Genomic DNA, 24825 nt, shown 5'->3' on the forward strand with positions numbered 1-24825 from the left:
GATCGAACAACCTTGTACATAACTTACTCGATGCATGTATATGTATCGTATTCTATAGTATGTATAATAATTCTAATAATTACGGGATATCTTTCGATGCCTATAGCAATCGACGGCATCGTTCATCTACGTAATATCACAGACAAATCTTAAATTAAGTTTACCACAAACGCGATGGGTATAATGCGACGATAAATAAACTATATCTATCGCTTGTATTTCTTCTTCTTTCCTTTTCTTTTTCTTTTTTTTTTCTTTTTTACAATTTTTCTGACAGCTTCGTTCTTACGAAAATTTTGCGCCATACTATTCTCTTTTTCTCTCTCTCTTTCTTTTTATCCATCTATCTGTTATTATCACCGTTCGATAGATCGTTAAGCTTCGAATTTATTCGACTCACGTATCTCGTCAGAATGAGACACGACAATGACAGTCCCGAGAGAATGTATCGTCGAAACTTTAAAAGGTGTTGGTGTGTCCTAACTGCACAAACGATAACGTGCAACGAATTAGAAATAATCGAAGGGAGTTCACATTTAGTATCCAGATGAAACTTCTCCCACGTGCTCCTAAGATCACACTATTTGCAACGGTATAAATATATGTATGTATATATGTATGCATATATATATACATACATATAAATATATGTATATAAAATTATATACGTAAGTACGTATTCTCGTGCCAATTTTGATAGGTTTGAGAATCGAAAAAGACGAGTCACGATTACGAAGGTGATTCGTCGAAGAGAAGAGAGATTACTTTTCTTGCCTTGAAATCCCTTCCATATGCTTACGCGTTTATCTATCTCTATCTCTCTCTCTCTCTCTCTCTTTCTCTCTCTCGTTGTCTCTCTTTTTCTTTTGCTTTTGATCCTATCGTACGTAAGGACAAGAAGATGCTCTCCTTTCACGAGACAGAATGGAGAACGGCTTCTCCATGCGGTTGCCAGGTCGAACTTAACGGTTGTTCGTTCTTTTTATCGAAAAAAGATGAGAGAATGAGAGAAGAGAGAGAAAGAGAGAGAGAGAGAGAGAGAGAGAGAGAGAGAAATATAGATAGACAGATACATAGATAGATAGATAGATAGATAGATAGATAGATAGATAGAGATGAGAATTTATATAACGTAAGAGTTGGAAAAATTAGCGAAGAAAATCTTGCCATCTTCGTTTTTTTCTTTCTTTCTTCCTTCCATCCATTTCACTTGTTTTTCTTCTTCGAATGGTAGGTGAGCAGCGATTGGCTGCAGCAGGTAGGGATCGATGATGCTGCTGCTGGTGCTGCTGGTCGGTCCGTAGGAAAGAGTGCCAACATGGCCTCGGCGTTCCCTCGAGAGAGGTGAAAACTGCGCGCACGCGTTTCTGTTCGTACTTCTCTAGTCAGAGAGAGAGAGAGAGAGAGAGAGAGAGAGAGAGAGAGAGAGAGAGAGAGAGAGAGAGAGAGAGAGAGAGAGAGAGAGGGAGAAAGAGAGAGACCAAGAGAGAAAGAGACAGACAGAGAGAGAGAGAGAGAGAGAGAGAGAGAGAGAGAGAGAGAGAGAGATAAAAGGACGAAACGATCGACCCTACTTACGATTTATCCTTCGATCTCTCAATAAGATCTCTCTCTTTCCTTTCTCCTCATCTTTCATCTCGTTTTTTTTTCTTCTTCGAAACATCCTTGAATATTACTCAAAGGGGAGAGTTCGGTCTCTCTCTCCTTCTCTCTTTTTCTCTTCCCTTGTTTTTTAACGATTCCTGGAACCCGGAAGAGCTTGAATGAATTCTCGGGAGTGGCGAAGACCTTTCCTTTCCTTTCCTTTCCTCTTCTCTCTTCTCCTCTTCTCTCGTCTACTTTTTTCATATCTCATGGTCCTCTCTTATCTCATTCTCGTTGAAGCCAGGATAGCAAGGAGACTCATATTATGAGTGCGGATACGCATCGCACGCACGTACACGCACAAACATACGCACACACGCAGAGAGAGACGGTGGTCGATCGGCTGGCTTTCGGCCATGCGTCCTCCAAGGAGAGAAGCGGAGGCCATCCCTCTTTTAATTATTCGAGTCTACGACTCGATCAGGACGACACTTCGTTTATCTGCTAAATCGTTTAGGATTTCTTCTCTCGTTAATTAGATTTCTTCTTCCTCGACTATAGGCAGGCTACTTTGATGCACCAAAGGACTCGTTCTAGCTGTAAACGCCATTATCCAATAATCCAACTCCTTTTTGTTCTCCATTAGAAAGGTCAACGCTATGGGCGAATCAAAACCCTTCTGACGTACGAGAAAACCTTCCTCGCCGAATCTCTCGATCGTTGTGTTTCTCAAATTAAGTACTCCCAACGGTCGGCAGACCTTTTTTTGCGGATAAACTACGGCAAAGTGTTCGACGCTCGTACGATAGACCTTCACCTGCACGCCCTGCCGATGACCGTTCGGACCCACCAAGGTCATATAACCGCTCATGTTCTCCGTATTCCAGCAGGAATCGACGTTCGATTCTTTCAAGCTCGATTGGTTGAATTGAAGGAAGTTGGTATGCATAGCTACGTCGGCCGGCATCTTGATTCCTAAATTTTCTTCTTTTTTCACTAATTTCTTCCTTTCGTTGTTCTCGACGAAGTTCTCCTCTTCCTCTTCGATCGCTTCGAGCGAAAAACTATCGGCTAGTACCATACGTACTATGATATATTTATATTATATATATGTATGTATGTATATAGAGATGTGCGTTTCTGTGAATATATATAAATATGTATATATATATATATATATGTATATTTAAAAAAAAACAAATTGTATATAGAGATGCAATTTGTTAATTTGCGCTTATTTTTTTTTTTCGACGAACGAATCACCTTCTCTCAATGCGCGCAAGCAACTACCCGCGAAAACTTTCAGCACCGATATTTATATGGTTCATCGAACTGTATTGCGCATGCGCACTTGCGGAATATTGCCGTGTCGCGCTCTGACGACGTTCAGACGAAAGATTCGCGCGCAGTGCATTGACGCGTCTCATTTCGAACGTGCGAAAATAACAAGCATGTTTTCATATCCTTTTTCCTTTTCTTTCCGACGCTCCTTTTGTTTTGTTCGCCTAGTTCTCGTTTATTTATCGTAGTTCTTTCTAATCGCTTCGAGAAAAAAGATCAACTTCGTTTTTTTCCATACATTTTTTTATTCTTTTTCTAAGAGAATAATTCCTTTTATATATATATATATATATATATATATATATATATATATATATAATAACTCAATTAAAAAAAATTCGTAGAGCACATGACGTTCGTTAAAGAAATAAAGAAAATCTTTCGTCGACTTAAAGAAAGAAAAAGGAAGAAAAAAGAAAAATATAAAAAAAAATGAGAAATGTTGATACAAGTGAATTTAAGAAGAGAAGGAAAATATAATAATGCAGTGTCTCAGAAGAAACTTTTCAAGAGAACACAGCTGACGGTCAATAAATACCAATGAATCTACCGTGGCCGACTATTTGGCAAGAAGGACAGGGTGCGTGCTGCTCTGTGATTCACCCTAAACCTCGCCTGATGGCTCGCTAAATTCGAGTAGTACGTAGGAAAAAGGAAATTAGAGGGAGACGAAACTCGGCCGACGGCCAAATGCGTGATTCTAGGAAAGCTTCTAGCGGTGACAAACGATGGAAAAAGGCACGAGAGCTATGTCACAGTAGTGTAAAATTTAACGAATTGCAAGAAATGAGTACAATGAACCCGACGAAACGTTTTTTTTTCCAACTAAACAATACTAATAACGAGTCAGTTAATAATTAACAAATCTTGATCGATTCTATAATTTAGTTATCGTACTTTGGATGGCTTAATCAGTTTTCTCTTTTTTCTCTAATCGCAAATATTTTTCTTTAACCTTGTATAACTTTGATAAAAGAATAGCAAAACACAACTTGTTGTTTATTCGATGTTTCATTGTTTATCGTTTTCAAAAGAGATAACCAATGTCCGGTTGAGTTTTCCCAGAGAAATTGGCACGATAAATGCATATATATATATATATATATATATATATATATATATATATATGGCATTTCTATATACTACAAAACAACACGTTTCCTCTAATGCGATAAACAAATACATAAATAAGACAATGAATGATTTTCTTTCTTTCGAAGGAATCGATTATCATGAACGTGTATGTTTATTTAAAAGACAATTACTATGTCAGCGCTACACAATTTTTATCAGACTAACAAGCATTTTGTTCGGTGGAGTAATATTTTTCCTTTTTTTTGTAAATCCTTGTTCTTTCTTATGTATATATGTATATATATATTCTATATATATATATATACTTTTTGTTCTTTTAATTTTTTTACAAGATCGTACGCTACTACGAGAATTATATCTTTTTTCATTTTGTTTGTTTCGATGCGATTGTTAATCGCTAAATTAACACAAGTTTCTTTGATTTGTTCTTTGCTTAAAGAGATATTATAATGAAGTTATACATATTCTCCAAAATCATTTTTATCTCTACTTATACTCTATGTGTGTGTATATATAATCATTTACTCACTATACAAGCATTTAAAAAGATTTTACATTCATCATAATTTTGTTAAGCAACAGAAAAAAAATTAAAAATTAAAAAAAGTAAAAAAAATAAAAAAAAAGAACAGAAGAAAAAGAAGAAAAACGATATTTAAACAGTCTTTTACGTGACGATACGATAATTTCGTTCCTTGTACAATTTCATTAAATCAAAAATCACGATACAGAGAAGTGTAGTTTCTTTTTTATTCGTCGATTAACGCGAAACTGTCTCGACGGTACACATTTGTTTTTTAATAACATTGTACAGTGAACAATAACACAGTAATGATGTTAATAATAATAGATCAAATTTTTATCCCATCGTGTGAGGAACGTCGAACATTAATTATTATATAAATCTAAGTATAAGCTAAAAAAAAATTATATAATACTTATTAAGTATATGTCTGATAATAAAATAATCGGAGAGGCAAATATATTGTTCGATAACAACAGACATTTGAGATTGATCGAAAAATTTTTAGCGTAGTAGCATAATGTCTTATTTTTTTCTTTGTGCGTTTCTGCTATTACTGGAGCTATTTAGCATTTGATCGAACTTGTCATGATTTCCTAAACCTATAAGAGAGAAACATATATTTTTTACATTAATGAAATGATCTGTCGATATATCATAAATGGGATACAAATCTATTTACTACACTACGTACTATTTACGTATTACGTTACTCGATCGATACATTATAGATACATACATACAAGAAAAGAAAAAAGAAATCTTTTTTATTCTTACGTTTTAACTTTGCCACTCGAGAACGTGTTATACGTGCCGTACCAGAGGTATTAGAATTAATAGACGAAATCAAAGTCTCCAATGATCTCTTTTTCAAACGTACAATTTCTTCCATCGCCGGAGTCATCCATTTTGCTTTACAGTCAATGCTATCTCGACAAAATGTGTGTTCATATAACACTTATATAAATTAATTTTTAATTAAATCAAATAGATCAATAAAAATTGTAATGCTTACTCTACTGATCGTGACCTATGTTTATATGCTCCTGATTGTCTCTCTTTCATTCTACGAATAACATCTAACATCGCATAAGTGGGTAGCGATGGAATTGGCGATGGTGGTGGGGACGGTGGTGGTGTCAATGGAGTTGGCGGTGTTTGTACACTAATTTTTGCTAGTCTGTCTGGATGAAATGCCAATACTTCCTCCCAACAGAATTTTTTTGGTTGACTTTTCGATTGCGTATTTCTTGTTATTCGAATCTGAAATATATTGATAATATCGTGCAATTAATATATATCATATTATATACTTTACTTTGTCCAATACCTATATAAGTTGAAAAAACATCAATAGTTGGAGAAACAAGAAATATACGTATTAGTAACTTAATAGTATGAAGTTTTGTCAAATAATTTGTATCTCTTAATCACCTCGCCATTTACGGGTCTGCATGGTTTTCGTTCTCGTAAATATGGTCGCCTAATCGACGTGGCACAAGTATTTTCATTGGACTCGTGGATGTTGAAGAGACACGTAGGAACTTTACTTTCTTGATTGGTGCCAGGGTGAAATAGACTTCTAAGATAAGAATAATTTGGTTTGCTTTCAAAATCTAATTCTGTAATATACTTCATATATTCCATAAGAGCAGCTGTGTAGAAAACAAATATATATATATATATATATATATGTATCATATCAGTATATTTTAACGAGATTTAGCAATTATTGTATCACCATACGGCAGAATAAAGTAAAATTATTTACATGGATAATTCTTTCTGGTTGGGAAACATTTCTCCATAAGTAGAGATAAATTTGATAATAAAGCTTCCTTTTCAGCATGAACTTCTTCCGGATCTATCGCTTCGGATAAATCATTACTATCTTTTTCCCAAGGTAATTTACCACACATCCATTGTAATAAGTTATATCCTAATGTTTCAAGATCTCCTCTTCTTGAGTGTGCTGAAAATATATGAAAAATTAATTTACGTTATAAGTTATAAAATATAATGAACAATATACGCACTTCCATGATGCGCATCACGAGACGTAAATTCCAGGGTTCCTTCGTGTGCTCTTCTTTCATCATGAACAAATGGTTTGTGATTACCAGCTGTTGTTCTAAAGCGATAAGCCAATCCATAATCTACCAAGTAAGCTTGAGATCTTTCTCTCACTACACTTTCTTCATAAGGAGCTAATAAAATATTTGGGCCTTTAATATCTGCGTGAGCATATCCATGACTATGAATGTACTCTAATGCATCTAGCTGTAAGATTAAATTAAATAAAAAAGAGAGAGAGAGAGAGAGAGAGAGGAAATTTATTTTTTTTTTTAATTCTCTTAATAATAGTATCAAACGTAAATGTATTATCTCACCATTTGTACAGCTAAATTATTAACAAGTCTAGTTGGTAATTTTCTGTTATTTGATATAAACAGTTTACCAATATCTATACCATATCTTGGTATCACTAAAAATCTGTAACGTTGTCCTTGATAAACATGAGATCCAGATCCTTCGTAAGTTGGAACGCCTATTCTTCTTTTTCTTTGTGTTTTACACCAACTTTCAACTATGATAAACATTTCAAAGTAAAGTGTTAGAATTTGGAGGTAATTTCATATGCATTATAAACCTATTTAAAAAATTATAATGGCATCAATTGCTTACTCATATGTTTCCTAGATACTCTAATATAAAAGTTCATCTCAACAAATAAAGGTCCATTATTATGTGGTTCAATTTTAATAACATATTGTGCATCATCGCCTACTGGAGATGTAATATCTTTGGAAGCTGAAAAAATACATTTATTTTATTAATTAGTTCACATCTCGAATTTATTTTAATTAAAGATATTTTTTATAAATTTCTTACCTAAATATATATCGCCAAATCCACCATATCCAATGCTACTACCAAGTCTCCATTTATTCTGAGTGATATCTGTAAGAATCTCATTTGCTGGTAATTTTGCTGGCAACTTACAACCTGGTGCTGCTATTCTTTTAACAGGAACTTCGTCTCGTCCTGGTGCCATTCTTACTGCTTGATCGCAGAGAGAACATAATATTTTATTATTAAATATGCTTCATATAAAGCTTAATGTTTAAAAACATAGTTGTATGTAGATGCTACTGTAATGTATAAAAAGACTAACATCATATTAAAGGAATATATATAAATCTATATATATGTATATATACATATACATATTACTTATATATTTATGAAATACAAAAATATAAAGCATTATAAATATAAACAATTAAACATTCATTTAATATCAAAGCTATATAATCATTATATCAATAAATTATCATACAAACATATTTATATATTATCGACTAACACGATCAAATTTATAGTATACATTCAACTACACTTACATTGTTTACTTTTTTTCAATTGTATATTTTGTATAGAAAACATAAACTAATGTCACTACGAATTATGTTTATCTATTTAATAGAAAAATTGACATACAAGCGTAGATTATATTCTAATATCATACGCAGCACAAAAATTATTATAATAACAAATATTATAATATTTAATGTGTTAGTAGTTAAATATAAATGAACGTAATATTGAAATGGTAAGTTAGAGTGGGATATTCACTCTGATTGTTTGATAATAAATGACAAATAAATAATTTCTCTTTTATCTTGCCAACGATATTGAATCAGATATCGTTTAAAAAAATTATAAGAGAGATTTTCCAGTTAAAATAATTATTACTAAACAATGGATAATTATACACTTTGTTTTCTTTCAACTGTAACGGTTTAGCGTGAAATGTACGCCATTCAACTTTATAATACATTGCACTGCCATTTCATGAACCAAAGTAGAAAGTATTGAATAGAAAGGAATGCAAATACCTTTGTTCGAATACCAAGGCGCCATCTTGCGAAAATGAATTTACGACGAATCACAATAAAAGATACCATTATTAATAAATTTCTACCTTCTTTTTTTGTAATATTTTAACAATATGATGTCAAATAATGTTATTAAGAGTTTAAATAATGATCATATAACGAGAATAAAATTGAAGTTTTTATAATCGCACAAGCAAATTTCCGAAAAAAGCGTCATATTTTTTTGTCATATTCAAAAGTGACCAATCAGAATCGACCAATCAGAATCAATCGAATGTACAACATTTTTAACAACGAGCTCGTAACTTTTTTATGGAATCTAATTAATAGTTCATTGAGATTTTTCTATTTGATACATGTTAAGTTATAGTTAAATCATGTTAATTACGTTTTATGTAACGTTAATCGTTTGTGAATAACTGATATATCGATGGTAAGAAAAGTTTGATGGGAATTAGAAATTTCAAGCGGGTAAGTGAAACATCGTTAAATATTATTATTAATTGATTTGTATTGAGACAAGAACACATTCGTTTATATTGATATCCGTTAATAAATAAGAAAATTCCCTACAATTATGTTAGCTATTCTGATTCTGAAGCAACTTTCACAATGGTAGAATATGAAGCTTTAATGGAGGAAGTATACGACGTGATTATTCTGTATGACCGTTGAAATTTAATTTGCGCAATAATATCTTTCCCTTACTTTATAGACGTATTTAATAGGATGACGCGAATTTGTGCGAAACAATGATTGACAATATTTTTACGTTAGAAAGTTTCTTGTGTAAGTACGAAGAAAACTAATGTCTGTGTGTTTCCGCGTTTCGTCATTTTAATGGTTAGGATCTGAAGGCATCCATTATTCTTCTTTGATCTGGCATCAAAACGCGATCGGTAGTGAAAATCTAACTTTGTCAGATTTTTCGTTTGTTCTCGTTTTTAATGAGAATGTTTTAATCGATTTATCATTAAATTTTTGCATTTCCTCGTTCATTTTCCATCGATACTAATACATTATGTATATTGATATATGATTATAAAAGAACACAAGAGTTATTACATACTAAAAATGTATTGAACAACTTTTTCATTCTTTCCAGGTATTTATTTATATTTGCAAATGCAAAACCATTATATAATCTGTTTTGTTTTCTACTATGTTGTTAGTGTAAGATGATTATAGATTTTTTTTTTTTTTCTATATTTTCTCCAAGCGCATCGTGTGGTACAATCAGTATTTACATTTTAATATTCCATATTAATTCTTTTGCAGCAAAAGCACTGCCATAATTTAAGTTAAAGTACATTATGTCTTATCCTGGACAACCACCCATGGGGATACCAGGCATGCCTCCCATGCCATATATGGTTGGTGCTCCACCACCTATTATTGGTGGTGTAATGTCTATGGCTCATGTAAGTATTTACGTTTAATTAATTTTTATTTATTATATTTATGCATGATCGTTTTTATCAGTGTAGTTATATATTTTTATGCCACTTTCTCTTAAAACATTACTCTTTGATGTTGTAATTACTATAAGGTAGAATTTCATTGCATTTATTACTATACTTTCCATAACTATAAATATCTTATTGCTATAATTTTATCGTTTTAATAATATAATAGCACTGATTAATTTTTCTTCCTACTTATTTTCTGTCTAATAAACTATTTCTATGAATAATGACATTTGTATTTGATGATAGTAGATATAGATAGATAAGTTAATATTAAACTTTTCTTGCATATATACAAAATGATGCATTTCCTATAATGAGTATATAATCTTGGGTTAAATGCAGAGGTATATTTACCTTAGCATGTATACATTTTGGTTAGATATCATTATTCTTTTTCTTTAGATAGAATTTAGGTTAATCTATAATCGCTAACGAGTTTGCTTATGAACCTTTCTATATGTTGCAATAATAATATCTTTATTGAGAATGAAACTCTCTCTCTCTTTCTCTTTCTCTCTATCTATCTTTCTTTCACTCTCTTTCTTTATGAAGAATTTATTGAGAAGTGTTTAATAATAATAAAAAAAGAATATACGTATAGTTCTAAGAGTATTATAAATATACTGTTCAAATAAAATATATAGCATGTGTATGTCTCTTCAATTAATTTTCATTTGCACGAGCAAAACAATGTAGGAACAATTTTTAGTACCTGATGTTCAAGTGTACAGCAAGAGATAGAACGCAAACTAATGCACAATTAATGGGAGGGGACACTATGCAGTGCATGAGTAGAAATGTGCATTATTAAGAAAGCTACCATTTATAAAACATAGATGATTCCAACACCCGTATCTGCGATGCAGACCTCAGCACCAGCCGTACGTTACGCACGCAATCAAAATCGACACGATAATAATCGTCGTCGCGAGAGAGAATCTGGACCACCAGTAACAGTTTTTATTGGCAATATAATGGATAGAGCGCCCGATGTAATGATACGACATATTTTGGGGGCCTGCGGCCATGTTCTGTCATGGAAAAGGGTACAAGCTTTTGGATTTTGTGAATATGCTGGTCCAGATGCAGGATTAAGAGCAGTAAGATTGTTACATGATATGGAAATAGGCACAAAGAAGCTTGTTGTTAAAGTGGACGCTAAAGCTAAAGTGGTACTGGATCAATTTAAAGGTATTTAAACAATCTTTCTACTATTGATATACATACATACATACATATATATATTTTTTATTATTAATGAATAATTTAATATACACACAACTAATTATTTGATGTAAATTTAAATGTTTTTACATTATGATTTTTAGCAGAGAGACGGAAGAAACTTAGAGGAGGTCAGTCACCTTTACAAGATGAAACACCAACTGAAGGTATAGAGGGAGAGGAAGGTGAAGATTACATGGATGAAGGAATGAGAGTGGTAGATGCAGATGCATTAGCACGTATTAATCAAATTATTGCTGAACATGCAGCAGACTTAGAAATGGCTCAAGTTGCGCCAGGTATATTAATTTATTTATTAATTTTAATTAAGAACGATAGAATATCTATTATAAATGTTTACTGTATCATTAATAGAAGAACATCAAACCAAAATGGTCGCCAAGTCTTTAAATTTGGATGATGCAGAAATTGAAGAGAGTAAAAGAGATTTGATAACTCGAGAAATCGGCAAATTCCGGGAAGTAATGAAGGTAATTATTTTGACATATGTAATATGACATTTCTCTTGATTTAATTCCTATTTCTTTGCTCCTGTTTTTGAATATATCAAATATGAAGGCGCTATGAAATACGGCATGTTGATTGGGGTACAGAATAACTGAAAGAATTTTAAAGCACACAATTTGTTACTATTTATGCATAATTTTTATCTGTGAAGCTTAAGAACTTTTGAAATTACAAACGTTTTTTATTTTCTTTTTTTATACTTTTTATTTTCCTTTTTTTTCTGATAAGAATATATCTTTCTGGTATTAAATTATAACATTTCTAATTTTTCATTCGGATTGATTTCTTATAATCATGGAGCTAATTATATAAAATTCTATTCATTTATTTTCGAAAATAATCAGTAAAAATATTGAGAATTCCTTGAATGATTAGTTTGTCCGAATATATCTTGTTTGAATTTTTAAAAAGAAGGATAACTGTATCAAACATCATTTCTTTCCATATACATAATATATAAATCTAAATATAAATTTTTTAATGAATATAAATTAATTGTTTCGTGATTTTGTTTGATTAATTTAATTTAATGTAATTTGTTCAAATGTATATGAGAGCAACTTGCATTCTTGCAACTGAGCTCTTTAAAAAATTTGGAGTAATTTAGTAATTACATTTTATTTAATGCACAGAGAATGCATTTAAATATTGTCTTTATATAGATAAATTGAACGAATTTATAATGCTAATACTCTGTATAAAGAGATTCTGTATGCCCGATTACGTTTATATTTCATACCAGTTGATAATGAAATTAAAGCTCACAGCGTATGCATAAATCTATATATGTATATATATATATATTATATATATATTATATGTATTATATATATATATATATATATATAATACATTTGGATATACAAGATGGACAATAAGTATTTATAAATAAAGTGTAGTTTTTAAGTACTTTATGGTAAAAAGCGCGTGTGTGCTATCTTAGCTCTAAATAATTGGAGCCGTGACTCGTTGCTATAATTATAATAACAGGCAGCGTGCGTCGCACACAGCAAACGCACACGCCTAGGAATGCTGTGTGTGGGGACCACCCTTTCACTCACTCATTGGCTCTGAAGGGAGTCAATCACAGCACATCCCTCGTATTTTCGCAGGCAGCTGCAGCCTCGTCGGTAAGTCAGAGTATATCCAACCAACAAAACATGAAAACAAGAAAAATGAGCAAAATTCAAGCAGGAGAATCTTAAATCTCCTCGACACGCTGACATCACATAATTGACATGTGTTTTGTTTTCATCAAGAAAAATCATATTGATTCATCAGAGATAGTTTTCTACTATTTTGTAGTTATTACATTTAGAATGTATGGAAACCTGCACTTCTCATTTGACAAAAATATCATTTTATCAACTTCTTTCTATTTATATATAGATACATCAGGCTGTGATACTAATAATATCGTTTATACGATTACGGGCATGTCTAATAGGGAGTTAGTTATCTTAGGGAATTATTAGATATTCAGTATCATTACTATAGTAAATTTTGTAATTATTTCTTACCTCATATCTGTTTTATGAACTTCTCTGTCTATTTTATATTAACGTACATACATTCTAGATGATATCAGAGTTAAGGAGTGGAGATGAGATCATTCAAGGAAAACATACATGGCAGTAGATCAATATTTTGAGATTTTTTCTTGTATTAGAATATGATCAAGAGAAAGGGAATTGTTAATGTTTGGAAATTATCTTGCGCGTCTATATTAACATGTAGTTCATCCCAATTCTATTAATGGCAGAGAGTATATAGGTTATTATTGGTCACATACATTGGACAAGTAATAGTTACTGTTAATCTGAAAGAAAAAATAGTTAGACGCTGACAACTTAATGTCTCTTTAGATAGAACATTAATAGGAGCGAGAGTTTGCGAACGTTTTACACAATGAAATGATTTTATCATCACAATGGCGACTGTTCAGTTGTTGTCTTTATTTTGTGTAAACAGCTTCTGTCAGCGTCTCGATCAGACATGTACGTAGTACCTAGGTGCGCGCTCCTCCATTCTCCGGTACCACCACACTGACTGACCAAGTCAACTTCACACCGTGAGTAAACTCCACAACCATGAGCAAACACAGCCATTCGGTTCTTGTAGTTTTGCTAGTCAACTGCCCGTCTGAATCCCTTTGGTCATTGATATTCCGTATTTCAAGAATCTATTTTCTCCTCACATGTGCATCTATTTTTATGCACTCAGTTCCATTATAATTAATAGCTTAAAACTGTAGATTACTGTGTGGAGATTATAACAGTTTCTAACTCATATAATTGTTTTTGAATATACTAGACGTTTATGTTAGAATTAGTTCTAACGGATTTCTTTCTATCTCTTTTTCTTCTCATTTTTTTTCTTTTCTTTTTTTCCTCTTTTTTTTTCTCTCACCACTTCGATGCATAATTTCGTTCCGTTCATTATTTTTATTTTATACAAACATAATATAATTAATAATGCAATGAAGAATATAATTATGTACTAAACAAAAGTTAGATACTAAATTATATGGCTTCTGTTACTTAATAATTTTCTTTTGTAATAATAGCGACAATTAATGATAATCACTCTCCAAACAGTAATCTATCAGTGTTATCAGTACTAGTGTATCAAATAAGGGTGAAGCATACTAATCTATTTCTAAGTCGATTTGTGGGTAACACGGAAAGATAAGGGTGAGCAAACTATTGTGCATTTGATATCCAACAGTTTGCTGCATCAGCTGCCGCGTATAACCATAACCAGAGGAAAACAATGTTGACAGACGTGTGACTACATATTTCTTGGCAAATGCAAATGATGTTTTGATGGATACCCTTCTCCATGATGACTTCGCTTCTGATTGGTATAATATTTTCTAATAATTATTGAATTTGGACAAGAATTCTTATTATTCACCCCTTTCAACTATATTTTATTCCTATATATTAGTATTAGAGAATCTGTTTACAGGCACATTTGCAATGTTGTAAGTACATTGGGTGGCCTCTACGATGCGTCTGTTAGTTTTTAAGGTATCTAGGGTTAAGTAGAATATAAGAAAAATTACATGCTTGTTCCAAAATTTGTACCTGCACTTAGGTAATTGATATGTAAACGAGATTACGTGTAAGATGCTGCTGAACGAGCATGCTCCAGTGGAGTGAGTATACATCATTGACACGAACAGTTTTATAAAATAATGTTCAACAATGAATCATTGTCCACAACTAGTAATCGTTTGTTATTGAGAAAAAAAAAATAACAAAAGAGAACAAAAATAGAGACAAAAGACAATTACGTTTCATATCCATTTTCTAAATTTCTAATATCCAAGCAGATGCATCTATCGTACATACATATACATATATATATGTGCATCTATATATATGCATATATATATAGCATCGTTTTGCTGGACAGTGAGAAAATACCGATAAATATGCTATTCTCAAACGTATTTTATTATTCATTTTTTTACATATTAATTGACGATACATCCACGAAGATTTATAAATAAAGAATTTCTTATTAGTTATTAAAAGCTTCATTTATATGTTTTTTACTCTACACCTGATTGCGGCAATAGAACGACTCATCTTACCCACACGTTTCTTTTCTTTATATGTCAATATACGATTGCTAGTTTTTTTTTATCTTTTTTTTTATCTTTTTTTACTTTCTTTTTTTCTTTTTCAATTAAATTATATTATACATCAGCCCGATAAGCTTGTTTCGACTATCCGATCTCATCTTTCTCGCGTTCTTGTGTTTTATAGAAGCAGGAAGAGGAGAAGGCCCAAGTAAAACGTAAAAAAGAGGCTGTCGAAAAGGAGGAACGAGAGAAACGCGAAAAGGAACGGAGAGATAGACGAGAGGAGGATGGAGCTAACAAGGATGATCAGGAAGGCGAGCCTGGTAGTAGCCCTACGTCTCACAAAGGACGAAGTAGTAGTACAGGTAGCAGTAGAAGAGATAAGCGTCGTTCTAAATCCAGGTAAGAAGGAGATAGAGGATAGAGACACGAATCATTTTAAATATCGATACGATTTTTAGTCTCTCTGCGTACGACGACGTACGTACGTATGTACATACACATCATTTGCATGTATTTACGAAGAAACGTATTGAAATACGTATAGCCATAGGCATAAATAAAAATTGATATTTATATTTATATTCTTGAAGATCAAAAGAACGCGAGAGAGATCGGCAAAGGAGCGAGAGGGATCGTGATAGGGACAGAGATCGCGAGAGAGATCGCGAGAGGGATCGAGAGAGGGATCGCGACCGTGAGAGAGAACGAGAGAGAGAGAGGGAGAGGGATAGGGAGAGGGAGAGAGACAGAGAGAGGGAGAGAGAAAGGGAAAGGGAGGAGGCACGAAAAACAGAAAGAGAAATAATGAGAGAAAGGGAGGAAGAGGAGGAGGCTAAGGAGAGGAAGAAAAATGAGAGGAGAGCTAGGGAAAAGGAGGCGGCTTATCAGGAACGTTTGCGAGCGTGGGAAACTCGGGAACGTCGTAAACAAAAGGAATACGAAAAGGAGGCAGAAAAGCGTAGGGCGAAGCGAGAGGCGAGAGAACGCGAGGCAAAAAGATTGAAGGAATTTTTGGAAGATTACGACGATGATCGCGACGACGCAAAGTATTACAAGGGTAAGGAATTGTCTCGACGTTTGGAGGAACGTGCTTTGGAAGCCGAAGCTGATTCGAGAGATCGCTGTGCCGAAAGACAGGAGTTGCAACGACTACGCGATAAACTTTATGCCGATGCCTCGCATCCCGATCCTGCTGCTGAATTCGAAAGGGTAAATTTTGGATTCCATCAGTGATAATACCGATATAACGTGTAATATACGAAACGGGATGAGCGTTTAATTTTTTTTTTTTCTATTTTTCTTTCTTCCTTTCTTTCTTCCTTTCTTCTTTCTTTCTTTCTTTCTTTCTTTCTTTCTTTCTTTCTTTCTTGCTTTCTTTCTTTCTTCTTCTTCTTCTTGTTTCCTTTAGCTAAAAGCAGAGAGGGAAGAACAGTATAAGCCTAAACCAGTGATTACTATTATCGACGAGGAGGATGAAAAGATTGTGAAGAAAGAGAAGGAAGTAGTAATGCCACCTATAGAAACCGAGCCAATCGAAAGTGACAGCGACGACGGCGTCCAGTTCGATGATGCGTCTCAACCAGAGGTACCTTCCAGGACACCTCCGCGTCATCATCATCATCATCGTAGGCATCATCGTCATCATCAGAATCATCATCGCGATGGCGGCGAAGAGAACGAGGAAATCGTCGTCGAGGCCGATCGCGAGAATCAGAAGGATACTAGGTCCTCGCCGATACATCAATCGGTCGGTAACCCAGTCCAATCGATTCCGCCTTCGTTGGACGAGGATTCGCGTATGTCACTCGTCAGCGAGCCGGAAAAAACAAGCGGCAGTAGGTTTTCATTTTTCGTTTGTCCATTTTTTTTCTTTTTATCTGAACAACTCAATATAAGCGATTTTATTATACCATTAAGGAACACTGTCCTCGTTAATTCTCCATTATCTTGTTTTATTGTTTAGGTAATTTTGTTCCTTTCGCGATGGGAAGCGGTGGTACTCGGGGAGAACATACCGTTGGTAACAAAACTCCCGCTAGTCCTGGTACAGCCGTTAATACGAATTCTCAACAGGCTAATCAGACTAGAAAAAAAGGTCGCATCGATGTGAAGGACGTTTTTAATAATGACGATGACGATGACGGTACTAATAATGCGAAGAAACGGAAATTAGTTCCTCTAGGTAAACTAACGCTAATGACATAATCGATATATAACGATATAATTTAATGATACAATGCATATATGTATATGCGTAGATTATGGCGATGAGAAAAAGAAAAAGGCAAACGAGGAGACTCCGAAGCCTGGTAAAGAAGAAAGTACAAAAAGTCAAGAAGAAAAACGAAAACATATAAAGTCTCTCATCGATAAAATTCCTACTGATAAGAACGCGCTCTTCGGATATCAGCTCGATTGGGCGGTAATAGATAATGTTAGTGTCGAAACATTTATTAAGTTTTATTTGTTGCGTTACATTTTTTTATCCTTTTTTTTTCTTATATATATATTTTTGTTTAGACATTAATGGAAAAGAGAATAAGACCGTGGATTAATAAAAAGATCATTGAATACATCGGAGAACCGGAACCTACTTTGGTCGATTTTATATGCAGCAAAGTTATGGCTGGTAGTTCTCCTCAAGGTATACTGGATGATGTACAAATGGTAGGTGTATTGCGTTTCTTCGTACAAATGGATTTTATTTAGAAAAATTAATGCCATTGCAAGTATCTACTTTCGCCCTTTTTTTCTTTTCCTTTTTCTTTCTTTTATAGGTATTAGACGAAGAAGCCGAAGTGTTTGTAGTTAAAATGTGGAGGTTATTAATTTACGAAGTAGAGGCGAAAAAGATGGGTTTAGTTAAATAAATGATGTAACATCTACAACGTTACTCGATTTACGATTTATATTATACATAAAATACCTTTGATTACAGTATAATCTGTAGGCTGCGAATCCTACGCACGTTACTAATGTATCATTTGTAGGAGTCTACGCTAGACAAGAAAAAAACGACGTGTTGCTTAATTAAATAGGCGAGATCTACGTTTGTAGAAGTTATATTGTTAAATACAACTTGTAATTACGATTTGTAAATTTTGAGTTCTCTTCAAGTTTGCTTTGTCAATCGATCATCAAAAATTGAAAGGTAAGTATTCTTCGCCGTGAAAAATTTTTAATATTGTATATTCGTCTTCGTAGTCATTGAACAAATATTTACAAGAGAAAAAAAAAAGATATTTGATAATAATAACGCAATTAATCCATAGAAATAAATAGAGGATCTACTCTTATAATATATTTAATATAATTTGTCCGTGCCATGTGGGCATTACGTATAACATGTATACAATGTAGATATATATGTATATATATCTTTTATAAATTTTTAAAATACGCATACGAAATGGAATTAATCGTATATATCAAATTAAATATATACGTTTATGAAGTAAAAGTTCATTCGAATTCGATAAAAGACGAGAATCAATCGTTCAAATATTTACATACGAATTCAGTCAATGACAAATGCGCGTATACTTACAAAGAAATTTTTTTCATCATTGATACGATTTTCACGTGTCTACTCTACTACATAATAATGTGCATAATAGACATAGAACTTCATCAATAAAATTTCCATCTACGAAGCAGCGATATCGATCAAGGAAATCGTTCTATTATCGCACAACTACGTACATACATACATACATACATACATACATACATACATACAACGTACATAGAAATTAAAAACTAAAGATCGGAGATTGGTCGTCGTCCAAATAATTTTTATCCACGCACAAGTTCGTCAAATGTAAATAAAGGAAAGGAAGTTTGAATAAAATCAATTTTACATTACGACAGATCTCTTGATATATCTTTCTTTTTCTTTTAATCGCAATGAAAATGAATATTCGATAGGACATGGTATCCCTTTTTTCGTTCCTTTATTTGTTTTATTTTATTTCGTACATTCATCGTTTTTCAATGTTCAACCCCTGAGCGAAGAGAGTCAGACGCATTCGTCCAAGGGGGTTAACGAGTGGGTAATAAAAGTAGAGTGAGAGAAAGAGAAAGAGAAAGAAGAAAAAAAGAAAAAGAAAGAAGTAGAGAAAGAGAGGGAGAGAAAAAGAAAAAGAGAAAGAAACTTCTGTAACAAACTGAGCGTATATACGAGGAGCGTATCATCGTAAATAACGTTTCGAATAGAGGTGCGAAACGTATACAGGGATGCATAATACGTGAGTGAGAAGGAGACGACGATAATAGAAAAGCTTTGGAAACTCTTCGAAAGAGAAATAGAAAAAGAGAAAAAGAAAGGGTAGTGATCTTGGGGTGGTACGCAATCGTACCGGTACAAAGAATCCATAAAAGGTGGTTGGGGAGACGTTTTTCCTGTAGTACCAAAAAAGTAGGAGACACTTTGGGTAAGGCGACTGTACCCCTCTCTGTCTTTCTCTCTCTCTTTTTATCTCTCTCTTTCTCTCCCTCTCTCTTATTCTCTCTCGCTCTACCAGTGAACACAATAACGCCCTGCTATTACCGGAGAGCTTGTATTAAGTCCTCGAAAAAAAGCTTTTATGCACTTAACAACAAATAATACGAGAAGTGCCGTTAACGCTCGAGATATATATAGACGACGGCGACCACGAGCACGACGTCGTCGACATCTCTCTTTCTCTCTCTCTTTCTTTCTCTCTCTCTCTCTTTCTCTCTCTCTCTCTCTCTCTCTCTCTCTCTCTCTCTCTCTCTCTCTATTTCTATCTCACACACCGTTCTTTCTGAAAAAGAATTTTTTTGCTAGAGACAGCGACACCAGCAGTAGCAGTAGTAGCAACAGCAACAGCAACAGTAGCGACAGTGGCAGCAACAGCAGTAGTAGTAGGAGAAGCAGGTACATTGCTCGGCCGAGCACACCGTCTGATAATTTCTAGGGATCTTGAAAGACCGGCCCGACGAGTGAAACGACCGTTTCGACGCCATCAGCGTCGACTATTGAAAGAGAGAGAAAACGAGAGAGAGAGAGAGAATGAAAGAAAGGGGGTGAGTGGTACAAGTCAACCCCCTCGAAACGTGCAACTTTCTTCCGGCGTAGTCTACTCTCTCTACTAGTGGATGGAGTCGCCAGGGTTCGCGGATACGAACTTTCCGAAGATAAAGTAATATTATTTCTGCTCGAGTTAACGAGCGAGTCGACATAGACGACCGTCTCTCTTAGGTATCGAAGGGTAACTGAAAGACAGAGAGAGAGACAGATAGAAATAAAGACGGAGATAGAAAGAGCAAAGGAGGAAGAGAAGAAGATAGACAGAGAGAGAGAGAGAGAGAGAGAGAGAGAAAGGAGACGTCTCGCGTTTTGCATTTTACAGGTGAAACGTGCTCGAGATGTCGATCAGCGAGAAAGGAATATACTTTGAGAGGAGGATGAGGAGGACTCAAGGAATCGTCGCACGTACATGGCGAAAGGAGATGAAACGGTAACGAGTACGGTCCACGGTAACTAAATATTCGCACAAGAGCTTGCAAAGGTCGTGGAAGAGAGAGAGAGAGAGAGAGAAGTGAATGGGATGGTGTATGGAGCTCGGTACCACCATCACGCAATTTACTCTACGAGCCTAACGAGAATCATCGAATCTTCGAGAGGCCTCTTACTACGCGTTCTGAAAATCGCACTTTACGCGACATTTGCCACGAAGGACTCTTACATAGGACCCTCGTCCTTCTTCTTCTCTTCCTCCTCCTCCTCCTCCCCCTCCCGCCCCTCCTTTTTCTTCTCTTCTTTGCGATCGCAGAGTTTGATCCTTGAATGCGAATGAGTGCCGAGTCCTTTCATTTTTATTTCTTCTTTCTTTTCTTTTAATTTTTTTCTTCCCTTTCCCCTTTCCCTTTTCTTTTTTATCTTTCCTTCTATCTCTTTCTCTTTTTTACCCTTTCTCCACTTTATTATTATTCCAACATCTCGTGAACGTAATATCATTGATGATGTAATTTATTAGATACGAAGTATCCCTTAATCGAGTTTCTACTAATGTCATTAGAACGCGTAAAGCGAAATGATAAGGATAAGGGTAATAACATTTGCAATGGGGATATAATCGATTTCGATCGTGATCCCGTCGTGTCGGACTTATTTGAAACGTTACATTGTATATTGAAAAGCGAGTCTATCGTTCCAGAAATGTTCGTTCGTCTTCGTCGAAACTAAGGTGGAAAGAAAAGATCTGCGGAGAATGCATATGGAAACATAGAGAGAGGGAGAGAGAGAGAGAGAGAGAGAGAAAGAAATAAAGAAAGATAGATATATGGAAGAGAGATGAAGATAGAATGATAGAGATAGAGTCAGTGAGACACGATGCACATGCGGAACGAGATGCGGTTGAATGAAACAACGAGACGATGTGCCGAGGATTGAGAAGATGAGAAGGTGGAAGAGGAGGAGGAGGAGGAGGAGGAGGAGGAGGAGGTGAAAGAGGAGAAGGAAGTAGGGGTGGAGGGTTGGATGGATCGTTTCTACGTCGCGAAAGCGAGCGCAGCAACCGCGTAAGCGCGAAGATGAAGAAGCAATTATTCTAATGGAGGCTTAGGGAGGATTGTGGCCAAGACAAGTGAGGTAATCCATGAATAATACCTGTACCTTTCTACCTACTCTCTCCTCTCTCTCTCCCTCTCTCTCTCTCTCTCTCTCTCTCTCTCTCTCTCTCTCTATCTACCTATCTATCTCTCTCTTACTCTTTCTTATGGAAGACCTATACCTTCCTACACCTCAGTGTGTGTTGTCCCTCCTGCTTGCTAATATTATGCTAAACTCCTTTAATCCTTAAATGCCACCTCCAAGCCCGATGTGGGTACAGTTTGAATATCTTGAATAACACGACCGAATTGTCCTTCCTCACCCTTCCTTTCTTCTCTCTCTCTCTCTCTCTCTCTCTCTCTTTTATAACTAAGGCTAGTTCCTTCAGTTCGTCTCATATATCTTCTCCGTTCCTTCTTTCAAACTCAAACGCTTTTCGATCCATTCCGATCTACTTGATCTTGATTTCTTTGGACTATTGGACTTTGAAGATTTTATTAATTTCCAAGCTTTTCCATTCGAAGAATTGTTTTTTTTCTCTCAAATTAATCGTAATCGATGATTAACAGCACTAGTTCCTATTAGTAACATTTTGATTCTTCTCTCTTTCCTTCTTTTCCTTTTTAGATAAAATAGTCGCTCAAACTTTACCTTCTGGTTCTATCATCTTGATGATCTTTACGCATTAACATTATATCCTTTTGTCGGAGTGTCATTTTTTGAAAACTCATATCGGAGTTTCTTTCAATAATAATCGGAAGTAATCTAGACAAGTGAAGGTTGGTTTTTTTCTTTTAGATTTTTTGTTTTTCTATAAGAAAAGAGAAAGAACATCGAAATAGAAAAGAGAAAAGAAAAGAAAAGAAAAGAAAAGCCGATAGCGAGAGTATTATATTTCGGTGAAGGTAGATAAAGCTTCTCGTTTGAGTGATACGATAGACGACATAGGTAGAAATATATATATATATATATATATATATATATATATATAAAGAGAAAGAGAGAGAGAGAGAGAGAGAAAGAGAGATAGAGAAGGAGCCGCAGGGTGCATCGTAGCGGAACTCGTGCAAGACCGCACGAAGCGGCTGACGATGCACTTAGGGATATTAGTAAAGCCTATAGAACGCAAAACCGCTGTGCGTCCACGTTCTCCACCTCCACTTTCGACTTCTCAAACGTTTCGTTTGATTGTAAGTCGACGTACCATTAAAAAAAAAAGAAGGGAAAAGAAAGAAAAAAAATCCTAGAAAAAAGAAAGGAAGAAGAGAGAAAAGAAGAGCACAAGAGAAGAAAAGAAGAGAAAAATGAAAAAAGAAGATGACGTAGCATTGGCTACGTTAAATTCTTTAAATATTTGTTTTATTAATAATATCTGTTATACGTCATATATACGTGTACGAATATATGTACACATACACATACAAAATATATATCCTATGTATATATATGGTAGATATTAATGTCTGTTATCTAATGTCAACAACAAAGGATCGAGATTAGATATATATTTATAACACAGATATCTATGTATTAATGTATTAATATAATCCGTATTATATAGTGATATCTTTGATGTATAGTGAACCGGTAGGTTACTCTTAGACCCATGGCGGCTCCTCATTACGTAGATTAAATTCTAGAGATGGTCTAGTCATAGACCGGGCAGCAACGTTGGACGTCCCAACGCTAATTACATTTGATACACGATCGTGCTGTAAAGTTTCACCCTGGCGTTGGATCCCGAAGCGTGTAATTATGAGCTCAGGATTTTCCACGCTATTAGAATAATCAATGGTTCGTGTGTATGTACATGCGCTTTCGTCGCGTTAAAACGTTTTAAAGATGAAACCATTGTGTTCGTCGACAAATACATACATACATACATACGTACATATATATATATATATATATATATATATATATATATATATATATATAAATCATTCAAAACGATTTATTTTTATTTAATATCACTTTTTAGATTAACGATTATCTCAATTATTCGTCCACGTTCATGTGAGAAAGGAAAAAATTGTTTTCCTTCTTTCTTTCTTTTTTTTTCATTTCTTTTTCCTTTCTTTTCTTCTTTTTTTATTGCGTCAGTTACGAGAAAAAAAATAAAAATAGAAAGCAGAAAGAGTTTGATTGTTAAGTCTGAAAACTTGTTAGTTAGAGAGTTAACACAACGAAACACAAGCCTTTTATATTCGAAGCGATGAAGGAAACCGAGCCACTTCGAGCTCGAGGTCCAGTACCTGTTGCTACCGTGGACAGTAAGTACCTATACAGAGTTACCGAATGAGGTTTAAAGCGACGGACTGTCTTTTAATGAAACTATTTTTACTAAAAAGAAAAAAAAAAGAATAAAGAAATAGAAAAAGAAAAACTAGACGAGGAAGATAAAGAGAGAGAGAGAGATGTATTAAGAATCGTTAAGCTAATGCGCTATTTCTTTCGTGAAATCTCATTTGTCGACTCTCCGAATGTCTCTTTAAAATAATTTACAATCTTTTCTTCTTCCTTTTCTCTTGTCATTTTTCCATTTCTTTCTCTTCTTCTTTTTCCTCGTCAAATATTTCAACGTTAACATTTTCTCATTTTCAAGAGAAATGATTATCACTGGCAAGTTTCGAAAATGTTGCTTCACAATTTCGAATATATCTATATCTTCGACTTCTCCAGAAATTATATGAATTTCTTTCAAGTACGATCAAGTCACATTCGGAATTCGTAATATAGTAGGAGACTCTCGAGCATCTAGACGAAGGAAGGGTCTCTCTTTGCGTTTTCGATCTTTAATAACGAGTTAGTTCGCGATTGGATACTTCGATACTTTTTCTCTCAATTCCCTTATCGAGATAACTTGAGAAACTTTTTCTTTACGATGGGCTAGTGATGGAGAAGTCAAAGAGAGAGAGAAAGAGAGAGAGAGAGAGAGAGAGAAAGAAATCATAGCTAAGTACATAGACTCTCTAGAAAATGCCAATAAC

General features: G+C 34.3%; 2 protein-coding genes across 9 annotated transcripts in view; one reads left to right on the top strand and one right to left on the bottom strand.

The window, feature by feature from the left end:
- The window catches only part of LOC127070478 (RNA-binding protein 25), a 56731-nt gene extending 37609 nt beyond the window's left edge, over window positions 1–19122 (top strand). Inside the window, exons 1-12 of one of the 5 annotated variants that reach the window (XM_051008511.1) lie at window positions 8753–8913; window positions 9721–9863; window positions 10748–11102; window positions 11240–11434; window positions 11511–11626; window positions 15440–15657; window positions 15849–16467; window positions 16667–17093; window positions 17222–17440; window positions 17517–17692; window positions 17779–17925; window positions 18036–19122. In XM_051008511.1, coding sequence (XP_050864468.1) covers window positions 9756–9863; window positions 10748–11102; window positions 11240–11434; window positions 11511–11626; window positions 15440–15657; window positions 15849–16467; window positions 16667–17093; window positions 17222–17440; window positions 17517–17692; window positions 17779–17925; window positions 18036–18128 — 2673 coding nt within the window. In that variant the 5' untranslated portion in view covers window positions 8753–8913; window positions 9721–9755 and the 3' untranslated portion in view covers window positions 18129–19122. Of the gene's footprint in view, window positions 1–8752; window positions 8914–9004; window positions 9232–9264; window positions 9548–9720; window positions 9864–10747; window positions 11103–11239; window positions 11435–11510; window positions 11627–15439; window positions 15658–15848; window positions 16468–16666; window positions 17094–17221; window positions 17441–17516; window positions 17693–17778; window positions 17926–18035 lie in introns of those variants that run through there. The other 4 variants (XM_051008509.1, XM_051008513.1, XM_051008512.1 and 1 more) reach the window with 4 other exon arrangements.
- On the bottom strand, window positions 1388–8389 carry LOC127070479 (serine/threonine-protein kinase VRK1-like). 4 transcript variants are annotated; one of them, XM_051008516.1, is made up of 10 exons: window positions 7948–8389; window positions 7436–7603; window positions 7229–7354; window positions 6934–7130; window positions 6580–6823; window positions 6315–6515; window positions 5978–6198; window positions 5559–5806; window positions 5321–5469; window positions 1388–5145 (listed from the first exon to the last, which is right to left on the bottom strand). In XM_051008516.1, exons 1-10 carry the CDS (start codon window positions 7988–7990, stop codon window positions 5069–5071), a joined length of 1674 nt encoding a protein of 557 aa, XP_050864473.1. In that variant the 5' UTR covers window positions 7991–8389; the 3' UTR covers window positions 1388–5068. The 4 variants fall into 4 exon arrangements, with proteins under 4 accessions (XP_050864473.1, XP_050864471.1, XP_050864474.1 ...); XM_051008514.1 differs by having other exon boundaries at window positions 7436–7606; XM_051008517.1 differs by having other exon boundaries at window positions 7436–7695.
- Window positions 19123–24825: the final 5703 nt, after the last annotated feature.

Source organism: Vespula vulgaris, chromosome 18, assembly GCF_905475345.1.
Source record: "Vespula vulgaris chromosome 18, iyVesVulg1.1, whole genome shotgun sequence".
Lineage (NCBI taxonomy): Eukaryota > Metazoa > Arthropoda > Insecta > Hymenoptera > Vespidae > Vespula > Vespula vulgaris.

Coding starts and splice junctions, on each gene's coding strand:
- LOC127070479 (XM_051008514.1), bottom strand. CDS start 7,990: ATGTTTTCTATACAAAATATACAATTGAAAAAAAGTAAACAAT. Junction 5,807..5,977: donor GCAGACCCGTAAATGGCGAG/GTGATTAAGAGA, acceptor AATATATTTCAG/ATTCGAATAACAAGAAATAC. Junction 5,470..5,558: donor CATAGGTCACGATCAGTAGA/GTAAGCATTACA, acceptor TTGTCGAGATAG/CATTGACTGTAAAGCAAAAT.